Source organism: Ctenocephalides felis, unplaced genomic scaffold (genome assembly GCF_003426905.1).
Source record: "Ctenocephalides felis isolate EL2017-DRISC unplaced genomic scaffold, ASM342690v1 CF-g0.4_SCAFFOLD_01492, whole genome shotgun sequence".
Taxonomy (NCBI): domain Eukaryota; kingdom Metazoa; phylum Arthropoda; class Insecta; order Siphonaptera; family Pulicidae; genus Ctenocephalides; species Ctenocephalides felis.
The window spans coordinates 8,955,097-8,970,646 of NW_020537646.1; the positions used below are offsets into that span (position 1 = coordinate 8,955,097).

Consider the following 15,550-nt stretch of genomic DNA (forward strand, 5'->3'; position numbering starts at 1 on the left):
TTTTTAATCTTTTTAATCTTTGCAATTCATTTTCTGGTATTCTATTTCCTCTGTCTTATCTTCTTCATCTTCAATATCATCCTCAGCACTATTTTCATCGTCTTCATCATACTCTTCATCATCTTCATCTTGTAATAATTCACCTGATACAAAAGCACATGAATTTATAAGAAATATGTTATGATTATGAAATAATTATATTTACCTGTATAATATAGTACTGCTCTTGGAATAATACGTTCTCGTAGATAGTGGCCAATTTCAAAATCGCTTGATAAAGCAGTACGTGTTTCTTCATCAATCTCATCTAAAGTATCTGGAATGTTTGGTGGACTAAAAAAATTGAAAAATGAATCATTTGGAACTTCCCTCATAACTGTTCTGATCAATCCCTTTGATTTATGCCGCTGTTTTTTCTTCACTAGCTTCACGGTTACATTTTTTTCTTGATTCCAATCAATTTTACAGCCTTCACATTTAAAAATTTCAGGACCTTCAAATTTAAATGGATCTTCTTCATCTAGTTCACATTTTAAGTAATACCTCTTTGTCAAAATGTTATTAGTAAAATAAGGATTTGGTGCAAAATGAAAGAATAATGTGAAACCCATTGGTTCAATATCATGACTCAATTTAATATCCTGCAAAAATTTCAAAATTGGCTCATCATATTCTTGAAGATAATCAGATAGGAGAGAAACATTTTGGAATATAGTTAACCAGAAGTCAGGAACACCGAGGTAAGCACTGTATGCTTCTGGAGGCATTTCTCCTGCCTCCTTCTGAAAATGTTTCCACATTTAGTTTAAACAAACAATTCTAAATGATGTGTTTATTACCTTTATATCTGCATCAGTCACTTCCAACGATTTGTCCAAATCCCAAGCACATTCGTCTTCTGTAGGTGTATATGTGCCTTCTATAATCATGCATCGCTTTTCAAAATGAGGTTTATATAATTCATGATATTTATTTTCCAACTCATGAACTTCTTTATAAAATTGTGTTTCAAGAAAGGTGCATGATTGCTGTATTACTTTTAATGCTTTTATGCGATTTTTAACTGGACTAGGCAGTTTCTGCACTGCATCGTTAATGTATGTTTTTCTTACCGATGATTGAGATTCTTTATTCTCATCTTTAGCTATAGAGTTTACATGTGCATCATCCTGCGCAAGTTCATTATTTTCAATTATTGCATTGTTAGACATTATATTACATGATTCATTTCTACACAAAAGACCACAAAAAAATCTAATGGATAGCAAAAACAAATCACAAATATATATCCAATAAGCCTACTATAATAAAACAATATATAGTCATTTAAAGTTTGTCAATAAGACATACTGTAAGAGTTGTTTGAATTCTAATATTCTAATATTAATTTGTTATGTTAATTGATTATGGATAACTAGCAAGAAATATAAAACATGCCAATTGTTGGCAAAAATTAAGTTGATAGACAAGATCATTGATAAGTTAAAGAATGTACTTTTTTTTAATAATACACAATATATTTTGTTGCCTTACATAAAGATATAAATAACATAATAATTTTTAAGAAAAATCCTTAATACTTAATTTACTTAAAACACTATCTTCTAAACTAGATACAAGCAATTCTGTTTCAGACAATTTATAAACTTTTTTAATTAATGTTAAATCACTATATTCATGTAATTTGTTTATATGTATTTGTTCTCCATTTATAGCATTCAAAACATTATCAAATGGGGCAGCGTCTTCTACATTATTTATAAATGCTACAACTATATGTTTGTGCTTTTCGTCAATACCAAACTTCATCAAACTGTCTGTGATATTCCTCGAAGGTGACAAGTTGTAAAGAATTTCTGTATAAATTGATTTCGTTGTAAGGGTGTTTTGAGAATCCATCATCGCAGATTTATTTGCAGCGGAGACTACAATATTAGGTGAGCATATCAAATTTGCCTTCATAATACAACATTGTATTTCGCCACTAAACAACTTTTGTTTAATATCTGATATATTCTGAACATCACGATATAAAAATATCGTCACTTTTAATTTTGTTGATGAATCTAAGGAACAAACATAACCTTCTGATGCCATCATGGGAATTAATCCTGGACGATATTAGAATAGGATATATTCTAATTAATTGGAATTAATGAATAAAAAATAAAGGTATATATTATAGATTAATAATAAATATATTCCTAGACAATATTAGACCAATATGATATATTCATAATCATTATTGTTCAAAGGGCAACCAACATGCGAAAAATTAAACGTAGTCAATGAAGCAGTAGTACCATCTACTAAATTATTTGTAGACTTCAAGATTTAAGGTTGTGATATTTGATGTCGGTAAGTTCATAACCAAACCGCAAATAAACCGTTTCAAAGTGAAAATCGACGTTCCCGGTATTGCCGCTACATGGCTGCTACTAATAATTGCATTAGATCAAATGTAATTCTAAAATAATCAAATATTGTGGAATAACCAATGGGTTGCCGCCTAAAAAAAGCGTAAGAGGAGTAGGTCGAGCACAACAGCTCGTAGGACGGAAGTTCCGATTGCTATTTAAAATGATTGTAAAGAAATAATTTTCTCATAGTTTTTCAGCTATGGGTAGTAGCGTCACATTTTTATTGTATCTTTTTAAACCCTAAATAGTTGAATATTAGTAATTTTCCTCAAGATACGACCATTGAAGGCCCCAAGTCCTAGACAACGCAACCAAACGCAACTGAACTGCCTGTAAACAGTTTGAGAGAATCGAAATCGAGTCAATTAAACCATGGCGTCGGCGCCCGACCCCACTCTTGTCTGCGGTGCGAATGAAATGGACTATACTACTAAATCTTATTTTATTAATAACTTCTTCAATAAATATATTTTTATCTTCGATTTTTGTTTTACGTATGACGTTTGAAATTTTTCAATGGCCATACTACTTATGCATATACACATAGATAAAAGAAGTGTACACAACTTAGTACATATGTATACATGCATATAATATTAATACGCATGTGCTCACACCGACATGCGCATATGAACTATGTGTTTTGGTTTTGTATCCTATATGAAAATATAGGATATTTTTTATGTTCTCTCATATCCAAACCAGGACAATTCATTCTGGCTGAGATGTACAAAAATATTATACTTGAAAATGAAAATAAATAATATTACATTTGTCATTGATGGCTTGTCCATTTGTGAAGTCTAATCTTCTTCTAATCATAAAATTGCTTAATCAAGCATCGATATCATATAAACAAAATAAGAAATGTTTATGAATAACTGAAGAAAAGGATAGAATGTAGTTGTTCAATTAGCAAAATCTTCTCACAATTGTGAGTCACGATTCATTTATAATATTTCTATAACTTAAGTTATATGATTCGTCATCATCGATGCTAAATCAAATTAAAAAGTTCAACTAAGATTGCATGGAATTTTTTATTGTCTAATTTTCGAAATTTGAGTACAGTTGGCCAAGATTTGGTCATCAATCGTTCTGAATATTTGGTTGCATAAATGACAAAAAACAGAGATAATGTAACTTACAGAAACAATAAAGGAATGGTTAGATGGATAGATAGATAGACAGACTTTCCTATTTTTAAAATAAAAAAGTTGTGTATTCAGATACTATTTTAGAATGGGGCACATTTTTATACCTATGGACTAAAAAATTTTATTCAGATTTCTCCTTTAAATAAGGGTTACAGCTGTAGCCAAAAAGTATGGATTTTAATTAGACTTAACAATGTAAATATATTAATAAAGGTATTATGCATAAAGAACGTGTTAAATTAATTAAGGTAGATTTAATGGAAAATGGTGATGTATATATGTTAGAAGAAATTAAAGCATTTGCAATTGATTAAATAGCATTAGCTTTTTAAAGTAAACTAAAATTTCGATACAAAATAATTCCCATTATTTATTTTACTTTCTTTTACATATCTCATCAACATTGTAGAGTTTTATAAATATCATACGTCATCTACAAAGTTCAACCGATATAAAATGATGGTTGCCGTTAGCGTTTGCTGCTACGTATGTCGTATATTAATTTTGTGTGGAACAAGCTGATGATGTTGGATTACGTTCGTTTCACGCGGCCGCCATTTTAAAAAGGTACTATAGATACACGCCGTCTGTAGAATATAAAACTATCGTCCGGCTGTTGAGAATCGGCCTAACATCTGGAGTTAATAAAATAATTATTATTGTGTTTAATTGTGAACGGTTTTTAGTTCTGATATGCTTCATTATCAATTGATGAACGCATATTAGCGATCGACATAAATTTGAATTGGAAGGCATCGTCGTGTATGCATGAGCGAGGCATTCGAAGCGGCTTCCCCTCGTCAAGTGGAATCGCCCACCCGACCCCCGGTCCCTGGCGCGGTCCGTATATTGTTGAATATGTGCGTACTTTTGAGCCCGGGTTGTATTTTCCACGTAAATTTTCAAAGTTCTGTAGTTCAATGACATTCAATAATAATAAAAAATGTGCTATTATCAATAATAAAGTTTATGCGCTTGTCCCCTTTAGTGCATTTCGGGAATATCATATTGCGTTATTGAGATAAACAGTTCTTCCGTAAAGTGTTACAAAGTTATGTTTGTGTTTTAACAAGTATTACGTGTTTTAATGAGTGTAATGTGAATTCTACATGACTGTACATAATATTTGTGATATGAATTTAGTATTTAAAATAATATTGTGCAAATGGACTCAAGACCAAATGTGATTTGATGTGAATTTATGTTAAAATGGCGCCAATATCAAAGAAAAGTCAGACTGTGCATTATATACGATTTAAATTTTATCGGGTATATTGCGTTCTATAATAATATTACAATCTTAATATCGCATTCAGACAAATCTCAGTATAATTGGGAATGTGACTTCATCAAATGCCAAATCATCAAATGGCGATATAGTTTATACTTGCAAATATTTTTTTATGTGCAGACACGCGTACTTTTTTATTCGTAACTTCATATATTCATATTTTGATTTGATTTTTTTGTCGAAATAAACAAATTTTGCTTACATTTAAATAGTTCAATAGTTCTGTAATATTCTATTTTAATTAATTATAATAAGGTTGTCGATCTTTAGAGGTGTCATCTTGTTTTTATTGCAATATCTTCATTAATAATATTCTTTACATTATCCTAAGTTGGTTGATTTTATTGCAAATGAACTGGGTCACTAAAATTTATTGTTAAAAAGAGTTCATTAATAAATGCAATTTCAAATCTTTATAGTAATTATACTATTTTCAATACGCCATTCAAGATGATATTAATACATCTGGACTTAAAAAAAATTGTTTTTTTCGGTAGTGTTTTTCATACCTACTCGTTCAGTGCACAAAACTCATTGCATATTACATTTAAAAGAATTGATGAAAATTGCCCATTAATTACCAACTCGTAAATTTGAATAACTTAATTCATTTGATGTTGTACAAAATTTCATTTCATTCTGCTAAGTACAAGATTTTGTTCTTTTTCCATGCTGTAAGACCAGTAACCCACGCCCAAAACTCTAAGCAATGTCTAAAAATTTTGAACAAGTTTCTTTGATGCATATTGATAATTATGTTCGGATAAGTTCATTAATTTTGTCAGAAAATTAAAAATTAATATTGACTGTGCGATCAATGTATTTTAAATTGAATTTATATTCGCATGATATTTGCTTGTACCGTTACAAAATGTTTTACTGCTCTATATTAAAAACTCGTAATAACCTGCTTTTGAATAAGATATTTCTCTTATCTCGATTGTTTACCAAAATTGCCTTATTTTCAAGTACCATTGGAATTTTTCGCACAAATACAAAGACTAATTCGTACTAATTGACTACAAAATGGCGTTTGAATCGTTTGATGAATTACTTTCGCATTATTTCAAATGCTTCAAAATTAGTAAGTTTAGAAATGTGTTAATGGAATCAAAACTAATCGGTGATGTAAAAATAAAGATTAAGAATAACAACACTACTAAAGAATTTCACGAATAATTGCATTGCTTTTTTCTATATTTCTTATTTGTAAGTTTGACATCATCATCATATAAAATTACAACAGAGTTTAAAATATATAATATTCATTCAAAAACATTCAAAAAAAGTAGAAAATTTAGTTGAAACTCTGACATGAAATTGCAATAGTGTTTAAAAACGATTCCATGAAACGGGAGTCTATATTCAAAATAAGCAAAAATTTAATATATTTTTGAAATGCCACTATTTACATTACATAAATATTAATTACTATTGTAATATAGCTTGTGAATTAAAGACATATTTTGACGCGTTATTAGTTTGTCATATTTAACACTAAACTTGAACAATTAGTTATGTGAAATATTTTGGCTTTGACATTGAATGTATCATGACCTTTTGAATGATTACAATTTCGATTTTAAAAATTAAATGTTTTCCAATTCCTATAATTGCAGTATTTTAATGGCTTAATGAATTGTTTAACCAGATAGTACTGTTTTGCCTATATTTTGTTATTTCTTCATTGTGCCAAATGTGTTACAGGCTCAAGAACGTTTTAACTTATGTGTTCATAAAACACAGGTAATAATTCGTCAGGCGAAGTCTGGCAACAACGCAATTGTAATCGTGTGAGAACATGTAGTTGCCATCGTTGTTGTCAGATTTCGATGTACAAACCTATCGTAGTTTCATCGTACGAATACAGGCATTCAGACAGGCCTTAAAGACAGATTCGCCTTAAAGATGAATTAATTTCATAGAAATATCGATATCATGTTATATTTACATTTAACAGATTATTGAACATTTTGGAATACCTCAGTATGTATGTGTGGATACAAAATAATTTTAATTTTGCAATTTAGCTTATATAATTCTTATAATTATGAGACAAGATTCTTTATTATAATTTTCCTTCGAAGATGATCAATTCCAATTCGTTCAAAGAGTATTCGGTAATTTTAAGCTAATCGCATACGTCGATTGTTTATCTTTTCTAACAATATTTGTAAGCTTTGTAAAAATGTGGTCATGGACATATAAAAACTGCAGCATTTTTCATTAAAAACTTACCAATTCAGATATGTGATCATGCACATGAATTAGTTTCAAAATTCTTCAATAAAAAACTACACATTTTTAAAGACATGGATTATGAACATATATTTTTATGTTAATAATTCAACTGAAATTATTTGATAATCCAATACAACAATGTTCTATGTGCGTTTTAGTGGAACATTTGATTCAAGTCCACAGCTCTTACCACTAAACCGCGGGAGCCCTCTAATAATTAATACGAAAAATAATAATTACGAATCTACAACGAAAAGTACCGTATTATATTTGAGCTTCAATCAATATTGATTATTTTTTCACCGCAATTGAATGTTTCAGAACAATTGTCAATTAGTTTAAAATGATTTTCCGCGTCCTAAACTGATTTTTTCGGTTGAAGGTGTTTTTTTTTATCAGATGCATATTATTTAAAGATAGTGTTTTAAATAGATTGTACATATATTGAATGACGAGTCAGATATATTATTTGTATTAATTGCTAAAAATTGTTGTTATTCTGAAAATAAACTTGACATCTCATCTCATTGTTTCACATTTTAGCTGCATAGATATCTTTTTATTTCTACTCTTCAAAACCACTACAGTATATCGTGGTGCGCGCGTCGACAGCCTGTATGTGAAGAAGAAAACCGCACAATTTCTCTTTTTCTAATTTGCCGGAGATAGAACCATTTTAGATATATTATATTCTATGTGAAGCAGCAAAAATCTTATGGCATTAACTAAAAACTTCTTCTACGATTTTATCTATACGAAATTGTTATTTCACGAGGAATTTAGAAGGAAGTTCCATTTTGTCATGCTTGGGTTAACACCACTGTAACTGTCTAAAAACATACTTCCTTGTTATTTTTTTGATAGAGGACAAGCTATTAAATTAGAGGAAGTTATTTAGCGCATATTTCAGTAGCAAAATACAAAATTATTAAAAAATGATGGCACCACACCATTTTCGCGAGGCACGTGTAATTTGAGCCTGAGCTGCTACAAATATTTTTTTTGAAACAAAAAATGTAACGTTTATTAGCGAATATTTAATTACTGAAAAATTTACAGCGATGTTATGTTATGAATAGGTTAAAATCTCTTCTCTTTTAAACAAACAGTTTTTTTAATTCTGATCAAAATTTAAGTGACTTCTTTTCACTCATTAAATTTAATTTTTTACAAATATTTACAAATACAAATACAAATATTTTTTATATGAAATCTATAATCATTTGCTATTTAAAACTGATATCAAATTCTTACACTGATTGTGTGTATGTAATTTATCTAATTTAAGTCTATTTTCAATAGATATAATCAATTTTATCGTTGTCTATGTGGTAAATTATAATTAGTTTTTCCAGAATTTATGCATTTTATATGGGAGCGTTAAGAATATGGACATTTTATATGTTAGCTTATATATATACAAATACTAGATTATTTTTTTAAATAAATTGAATATGATGCCACATTCGTTACTCCCCCCTTCCCCAACTTCTCTATAAATTAATATTAAACATTTTCCGAGTTTTGTACAGAACCTTTTATCTTAAATAGATAAATAACGGAATCAATTTGAAAGTTTCGAACTAGAGAATTTATTTTACTTGATTTTTTTAACTAAAGTCAAATATCAATGACTAAGTAATGACTAAGTGATTAAATTATTATCGTAGATTTTACTATCAATATTTTCTATAAAATACACTCATGTTTATTTTCTCTTTACTTGTATATATATATATATATATATATATATATATATATATATATATATGATTTTGTTTTAGATTCGAAAAAATGTTTGAATTAAAATCCTGTCATTTTGAACGTGCAGTCCATAATTTAAAGTGTTAACGAATTCGAATATTGTTATGTGATATATGCTCGGACAATCATGTGATGTTCAAGGATTGGTGAATGTTTACTTTCATACTGTTCGATTTAATTCGTTTGTTCTGATTTGAAGTTTGAACTGCTTGAAAAATGTCGTCTGTGTTGTGCCTAAAGTCAATTTGATCGCTTTAGAACGGTTGAAAGTGCGTATTGTTTGTTGTACGAATGAAATACGTATGCCATTACGCAGTGCCCGCTTCACGCGACCGGCATACGTCTAAAATCGTGCAGTAGTGATGACAGTGTTCGCAGCAGACGAGTCGCCCCAGCAGCAAATCTGTCATCCCAATGGAGGCAGCTGCAGCACCAGCAATTCGCGCGGTAGTCGTCGGCTCGTCGGGTGGGCCCGGTCCACCGACTGCGCAACAGCAACCGATCATTGCGACGACACATCAACAAACGCAGCAACAGCAACACCAGCAGCACCAGCAGCACCAGCAACACCAGCAGCAGCAGCACCAGCAGCAGCAGCACAATAACGACAACACCGTTGCACACCTGCATCACCACCAGGCCCAAAATCAACAACAACAGCTCTACATACAATCACAGCAGCGACATTCGACAATGGCGCCCATCGTAATGCACAGGTATATCATTATTCACAATCTGTAATCATCTTACAACATTGTCTGTCTATACTAACAATAAGAATATAAAACCTCTGGGAAATGAATTTGAGAAAATCAATACGGATCGCCGCAAATTTAGTTTTACAAAAAATGCGAGGCAGTTCTTTCATCAATTTCGAAATACTTCTATTAGGTTTTTGATATTTAAATTTTTATTTATTTATTCTATTTTGCTACATATCCTACATAGACTTAAATATATTTTATATTATATATAATAATATATAATATAAAATTCTGTGTGAAAACTAATACTAAATTAAATAAAATAAAAATGAAACCTAATTGAAAAATTATAAGAATTAACTCGTACATTAACTATGTTGCAGTGATGTATTATGGATATATGTATCTTTATTAATTCAGTTACTATAAAAGAATTTAAACAGGAATAAGATACCTTAAAATGATTTGAGTTTGTGAAGAGAATCTAGGATCGTTGAACGATAGCTGGTTCTCAAATTCATGAGAACGTTCATATTATTAGCTAATTTTGATCTATCGGAAATTGTCTTTAAAATGAATACATTAAATCATTCAAAATTAGTTAATAATTGATTTATATATATATATATATTTATATATATATATATTAACAAAGTCTAATAATCGGACATAACATCAATAAAAAACATGAATTTCTTTCAAATTATTAAAATTTTCCAATTTAACACTAAGATCAACTAATTTTTCCACTGAATGAAGGCTAGGATTATAGCCGAAACGTATGGATTTAAAATAAATTTTTGAAAGAAATTCATGTTTTATTGATGTTATGCTCGATTACTAGACTTTGATAATACATATGTCAACATCAAATTCAGAATCATACAATATATATATATATATATATATATATATATATATATATATGTATGTATGTATGATGATAGTTTTGTCGACGTTGATACTTATTTGTAATATTTTTGCAGGCCAATCGTCGAATTAAAGATTAAATAACAAAATTATTTATTCCATTAAACTTTTCGACACTTGATGTGTGTCATCATTCAGTAATCATACCAGAAAAAACAACAGAAAAAATTAATTATGATGTAATATTGATTGAACACTAAATTTGTGTAAAAAATAATAAAATACTATTATATTAACAAACGAGAAATTGAAGGAGCACATATTGCCCTGCTATATTTTATGTTATTGATAGCGGTGCATTATGGACACTCATCAGTGTCAAATTTAGTGTTCAATCAATTTTACATAATAATTAGTTTTTTCTGTTGTTTTTCCTGGTTTGATTACTGAATGATGACACACATCAAGTGTCGAAACGTTTAATGGAATAAATAATTTTGTTATTTAATCTTTTTTTAATTCGACGATTGGGCTGCAAAAATATTACAAATGTATATACACAAATAATATATATATATTTATATATATATATATATATATATATATATATATTATATATATATATATAATATATATATTGTTTGTGGATGTTTAATTACGATGTTTTGGAATTAGATACGTTCCAACATCATTCTGTTATAAACAAAATTTGTAGCTTCGCCGCTACATTGATGAATAATTTGGCAGGTACAATTGTAAAGGAATGCTTTATGTAAAAAACCTAAGCATTATATTAAAAAATAATAATTAAAATATTAGAAATGGAACAAAAATACTACTACTACTAATTCACGTACAATTTTATCTAAAATCAAAACAAGACAAATAATTAGGGTTCTGAATAGGGTTCACAATAAATTATTTTAGAATCGTTTACAATAAATGGCCCATTAAAGATTTGTATAAATTATATGGTTTTATTAACTTCCCGTAGGGTAAGTTATTGTAATGGGCCGAAAATCGGAATTGAAAATTTTTACATTTCTCGACGTTTTGAAGGTTTATGAACGTTTTGGCATACTTCAGAAAAAATGGATGTGTGTGTGTGTATGTATGTATGTATGGATACAAATTTTCGCCCACGTTTTCGGGCGTACGGATCAACCGATTTGAATGGTTTAAAAAACATTCGATTCCTATTCATAGGGAAAAGAGCTGATTAGTTTTTGGCAAAGGCAGGTCCAGCCGTTTCGGAAATACGGAGCAAAGAATGCAGAAAATAGAAATCTACTTTTTGAGAGAACGGAGTATCCGATTTGAATAATCTAAAAAACATTCAATTAGTAATGATTGGGAGAAGTGTTTATTAGTTTTTGGCAAAGGCAGGCCCAGCCATTTCGAAGATACGGAGCTAAATATGTAAAAAATGGCAGTTTTTGAGAGAACTAAGCGTCCGATTTAAATAATTCAAAGAACTTTCAGCTTGTCTTATCAAAATAATTGATTTTGGAAAAAAAAAATTTTCCTTTTTTTTTTTTTTTTTTTTTTTTTGTATATCGAAAATAATTCAGATTTTATATTTAATTCTGACTATAGTTCTAATATACTTTACAAATAATTTCAACTTTGCAATTCAGTTTATATAATTCTTATAAATATTAGACAATGTTACAATATTTATAATAATCTATTTGAAAACATTCGAACATTTTGTTACGGTACGGAAAGTTCTAGCACGATGCCATAATTGCCTCAAGACAGAATTCCACTTACAGCTAGTTGTATATTAGTTCAAGTATGGTATACTGAAAAATGTCATTCAAACCGATGGTTTGAGTCACCGCCTCAAAATGAATACAATAGTTAATGAGAATTTCTAAGTAAATTAATTGCAAAATGTTGAGTTTTTTACTTGTTCATATATGATTTTGTTTTATCTTCGATTACAGATCGATTGCGTTTCCGACGCATAAGTTTTTGCGCATGACTACTGTGACGATTATCCGAATATCTCAGACCATTCGTAGATCTTTTCGTAGGGATATAGTGCACCAGTAATTAGTAATGATTAATGGATAAATAAAATAACATTGTTTAATGTATTTAATGAAATTTACCCGAAAACTCGGCCAAAACAATACCAGGGTCAGATTGAAAAGAAAGTTTATTCTACATCAATCTCTGTCATTCTGAAAATCACTGCCAATAGTCAAATTATTTTGTGTTTTTACAACTTAATTTCAGTCCTAAAACTGTATTTATTGTTCTTCTAGGTTAGTTCTAAAAATCATAGTATAATAAAAAAGAAAAACTCATGTTCCAAACTTCATTTAATTTTTATTTAATGTATTTTTCTATCATTGTCACTTTCTACGAAAATTTGTGAGAACGACTTTCTTTAGTTTTATTTTAGTAAATTTTTTTATAGATGTATATTCTTGTGGAGAATATAATATTTATAAGTTAAAATCTATTATGGCTGTTTCGAAATAAAAGTAGACAGTTTTCGAAGTATCTATTTCCAAAAATAGCTAAATTCGTGTTTCTACTAGCATAAGAAAGTCAGGCTATCACCGAGTTAAGTCCAAAATTAAATCTGTTGCTCTATTTAATCCGAACTGCATACTTGATTCCATTGATTGTTATTTAATACCATTTATTTGTATTCACTCAATACCATGCTGAAATTTGAATTTTATACTTTTCAACGTTTGAATATGCTATTTTGAGTAGACTTGCCTTAACTTTAACTTTATTAATAAATATTATAATAATAAAGCTGTTTACAAAAGATCATCATTAAGCCAGAATTTTTGCAATATTTTTAAATTTAAATCCTCATTTATCACATTGTGGATGGTTCCTAAATTATTTGCAAATTAATAAAAAATTGATCTGCACATAATCTGGCTTAAATGAATAGATTTATTTTCATTTTTGGATTAATTTCATTTAAGCTAGAGAAAATCGATTTTTCATAATTTGTCGGCTACGAAATATTATAGTATTTCTGAATAATTCTCTATTGCGTTTAGGGTGTGTCGTGTTTCTACTATTTGCTTAGAATCTAGTTCTAAATGGATTAGTTTAATAATACAAAGAAGTTACAGATAAACATTTTTTAATTTGTTGGTTAAAAAGCATTTTAGTATTTCTGAATCATCCCTTGTTTTAGTTTCGGGTGTGTCGGTCTCTATGATCTACATAGTCTAGTTTGCTTTTGTACTATTTAAAAGCCGGAGAAATATGAACTATTTTTAGTTTAATAATTTTAAATCTGAATATTAGATGTGGGGGCGTGCTTCTGCATCGTTTCGGATATTGTCGTCCATGCCAGATGAATTGAATGACAAGGGACGGCGCATGCGCCTGCGAGTATTCATAAGAACTTAATCAAGTTACGCGGGCGCTTTTACTTTGCGCGGATGCAAATATTTGTGGCGAAGAGTAGGGAATAAATTCATGATTTACGCAGACATTCCGGACTGAAATCTTTTTTGACTTCATTTTAATTAGCCTCATAAATCAACACCTCATTTTTTTCTCTTCTTTTAAAATACTCAGCAAGTAAATTGATTTTTAATTATAATGGACGCAATAGAAACAATCTGTGTCGATATGATTACAATCGTTGACAAGTAGTTGTACTTTCATAAGTAATAAATGGCTAACGTATTGTTGAGGGGTCGAGCACTGCGACTGCATTAAAGCACCTGCGTCAAAGTATTTTTCGAATAAGAGTATGCATGTATGTATGTATATATCTATAATGATCAATTAACAAATCAGCAAAAATGTATGCATTTATACATTCGTACTCGCACAAGCACTACTAGCATATAATATCAGTATAAACAGAAATCGTAGAACAAATCTTTTAAAAATGGACGTTATCTAAGGAATAGCTTTGGAGATTCGCATTTATTTTTGATTAAACTATATACCCCGTGTGCTATGTATTGCATATTTACATCTATTCAGTCAGTCGGGAAAATTAATAAAATACAAATTGACTAGGAAAATGCAGTGCAGTGACTTTTCAAAAAAAATGTATTGCATATTATTGTAGTATATTAACGTGAATAGATTTTGTGGAAAACCAAATAGCACGAAGAAAAATATTCTGGCTCAAAATAGTGTTCTATAACGACAACAAGTCGACCTTTATTTCTATCTAAACGAGTTACAATGTTTTGCTGCATTGAAATGACATCACCGAACGAAAGACTCTAGTTTGCTTTGGTAAAAAATATTTAAACTAATTTAATAAAGTTTTATTTTTTTGTATGAAAAGTTATGTTAAAATTTGAATACCGAATAGTAGTTTGCTCAATTTATTAATGTGCGCTAATATTAATATATTTCATGTTTATTTTGCAATCGAATATTGAAAATGTATTTTTTTCTACTTATACTGATATAATATTTGAATTTATAATTTATAATTTATAATTAAAGGGCTGGTGAGCCACAAGGCTACGGCAAACCACAGCAGCAGGCGATATCACGTAGTGCTGCTGCAAGTCCATTGTCACCTCCGCGGCCAGGATCTGGAGCGTATCCAACGTTCACTGTAGCATCGGCTAGAGAAGCGCCTATGCGATATTTGCAGCCTTCTCCATACGGAGCCGCGGTACCTTACCGCGAAAATCCATATGCAAGAATACCTAATATGGATTATATGAGAAATCATACGCCCGATAGTTCCACTCGACCTAGAATTTCGTTGTTAGCACCTACATGCAGTACAGAATACTTGAGACCGTTGCTCACACCTCCTGATGCAGGTGGTCAGCCATTGTATAAAAAAGTTCGTTTGAACACCGGTGAACCTTCAGCACCGGCCTCTATACCGCCACCATTAAAAATAGATACGAGGGAGCCACCTGCTGGCGCTTATCATCCTCAAGTAGAAGCAATTTCTCCAACTTTACCTCCGGATCATTATGAAGATCAACTGAAAAGTACTAAAGATGAATTATTAGCTTCGATTTCTAAAGTTGATCGAGAGATAGCTAAAGCCGAAATTCAAATATTTCAATTGAAAAAGGAGGAAGATAGATTGCAAGAAGCTGCTATAAAACCCAGCACGGGCTCCGAAAC

General features: G+C 29.9%; 3 protein-coding genes across 3 annotated transcripts in view; 1 reads left to right on the forward strand and 2 right to left on the reverse strand.

Moving 5' to 3' along the window:
* Positions 1–12: 12 nt before the first annotated feature.
* On the reverse strand, positions 13–1,240 carry LOC113370771 (nucleosome assembly protein 1-like 1). Its single transcript, XM_026611461.1, has 3 exons — positions 840–1,240; positions 206–782; positions 13–143 (listed from the first exon to the last, which is right to left on the reverse strand). Exons 1-3 carry the CDS (start codon positions 1,209–1,211, stop codon positions 13–15), a joined length of 1,080 nt encoding a protein of 359 aa, XP_026467246.1. The 5' UTR covers positions 1,212–1,240.
* A 289-nt stretch (positions 1,241–1,529) lies between these two features.
* On the reverse strand, positions 1,530–2,224 carry LOC113370111 (EKC/KEOPS complex subunit Tprkb-like). The gene has a single exon (XM_026610781.1). The coding sequence runs from the start codon at positions 2,098–2,100 to the stop codon at positions 1,561–1,563; it is 540 nt and encodes a 179-aa protein (XP_026466566.1). The 5' UTR covers positions 2,101–2,224; the 3' UTR covers positions 1,530–1,560.
* A 1,918-nt stretch (positions 2,225–4,142) lies between these two features.
* The window catches only part of LOC113371610, a 31,347-nt gene continuing 19,939 nt past the window's right edge, over positions 4,143–15,550 (forward strand). Inside the window, 3 exon segments of the mRNA XM_026612254.1 lie at positions 4,143–4,846; positions 8,894–9,589; positions 14,906–15,550. Of these exon segments, the coding sequence (XP_026468039.1) occupies positions 9,288–9,589; positions 14,906–15,550 (947 nt within the window). The 5' untranslated portion in view covers positions 4,143–4,846; positions 8,894–9,287.

Excerpts from the sequence above, each read along its gene's own strand:
- LOC113370771 (XM_026611461.1), bottom strand. The coding sequence starts at position 1,211 with ATGTCTAACAATGCAATAATTGAAAATAATGAACTTGCGCAGGATGAT. Across the intron at positions 783-839 it reads TGACTGATGCAGATATAAAG|AAGGAGGCAGGAGAAATGCC; the intron begins GTAATAAACACA and ends AAACATTTTCAG. Across the intron at positions 144-205 it reads AGCAGTACTATATTATACAG|GTGAATTATTACAAGATGAA; the intron begins GTAAATATAATT and ends CTTTTGTATCAG.
- LOC113370111 (XM_026610781.1), bottom strand. The coding sequence starts at position 2,100 with ATGATGGCATCAGAAGGTTATGTTTGTTCCTTAGATTCATCAACAAAA.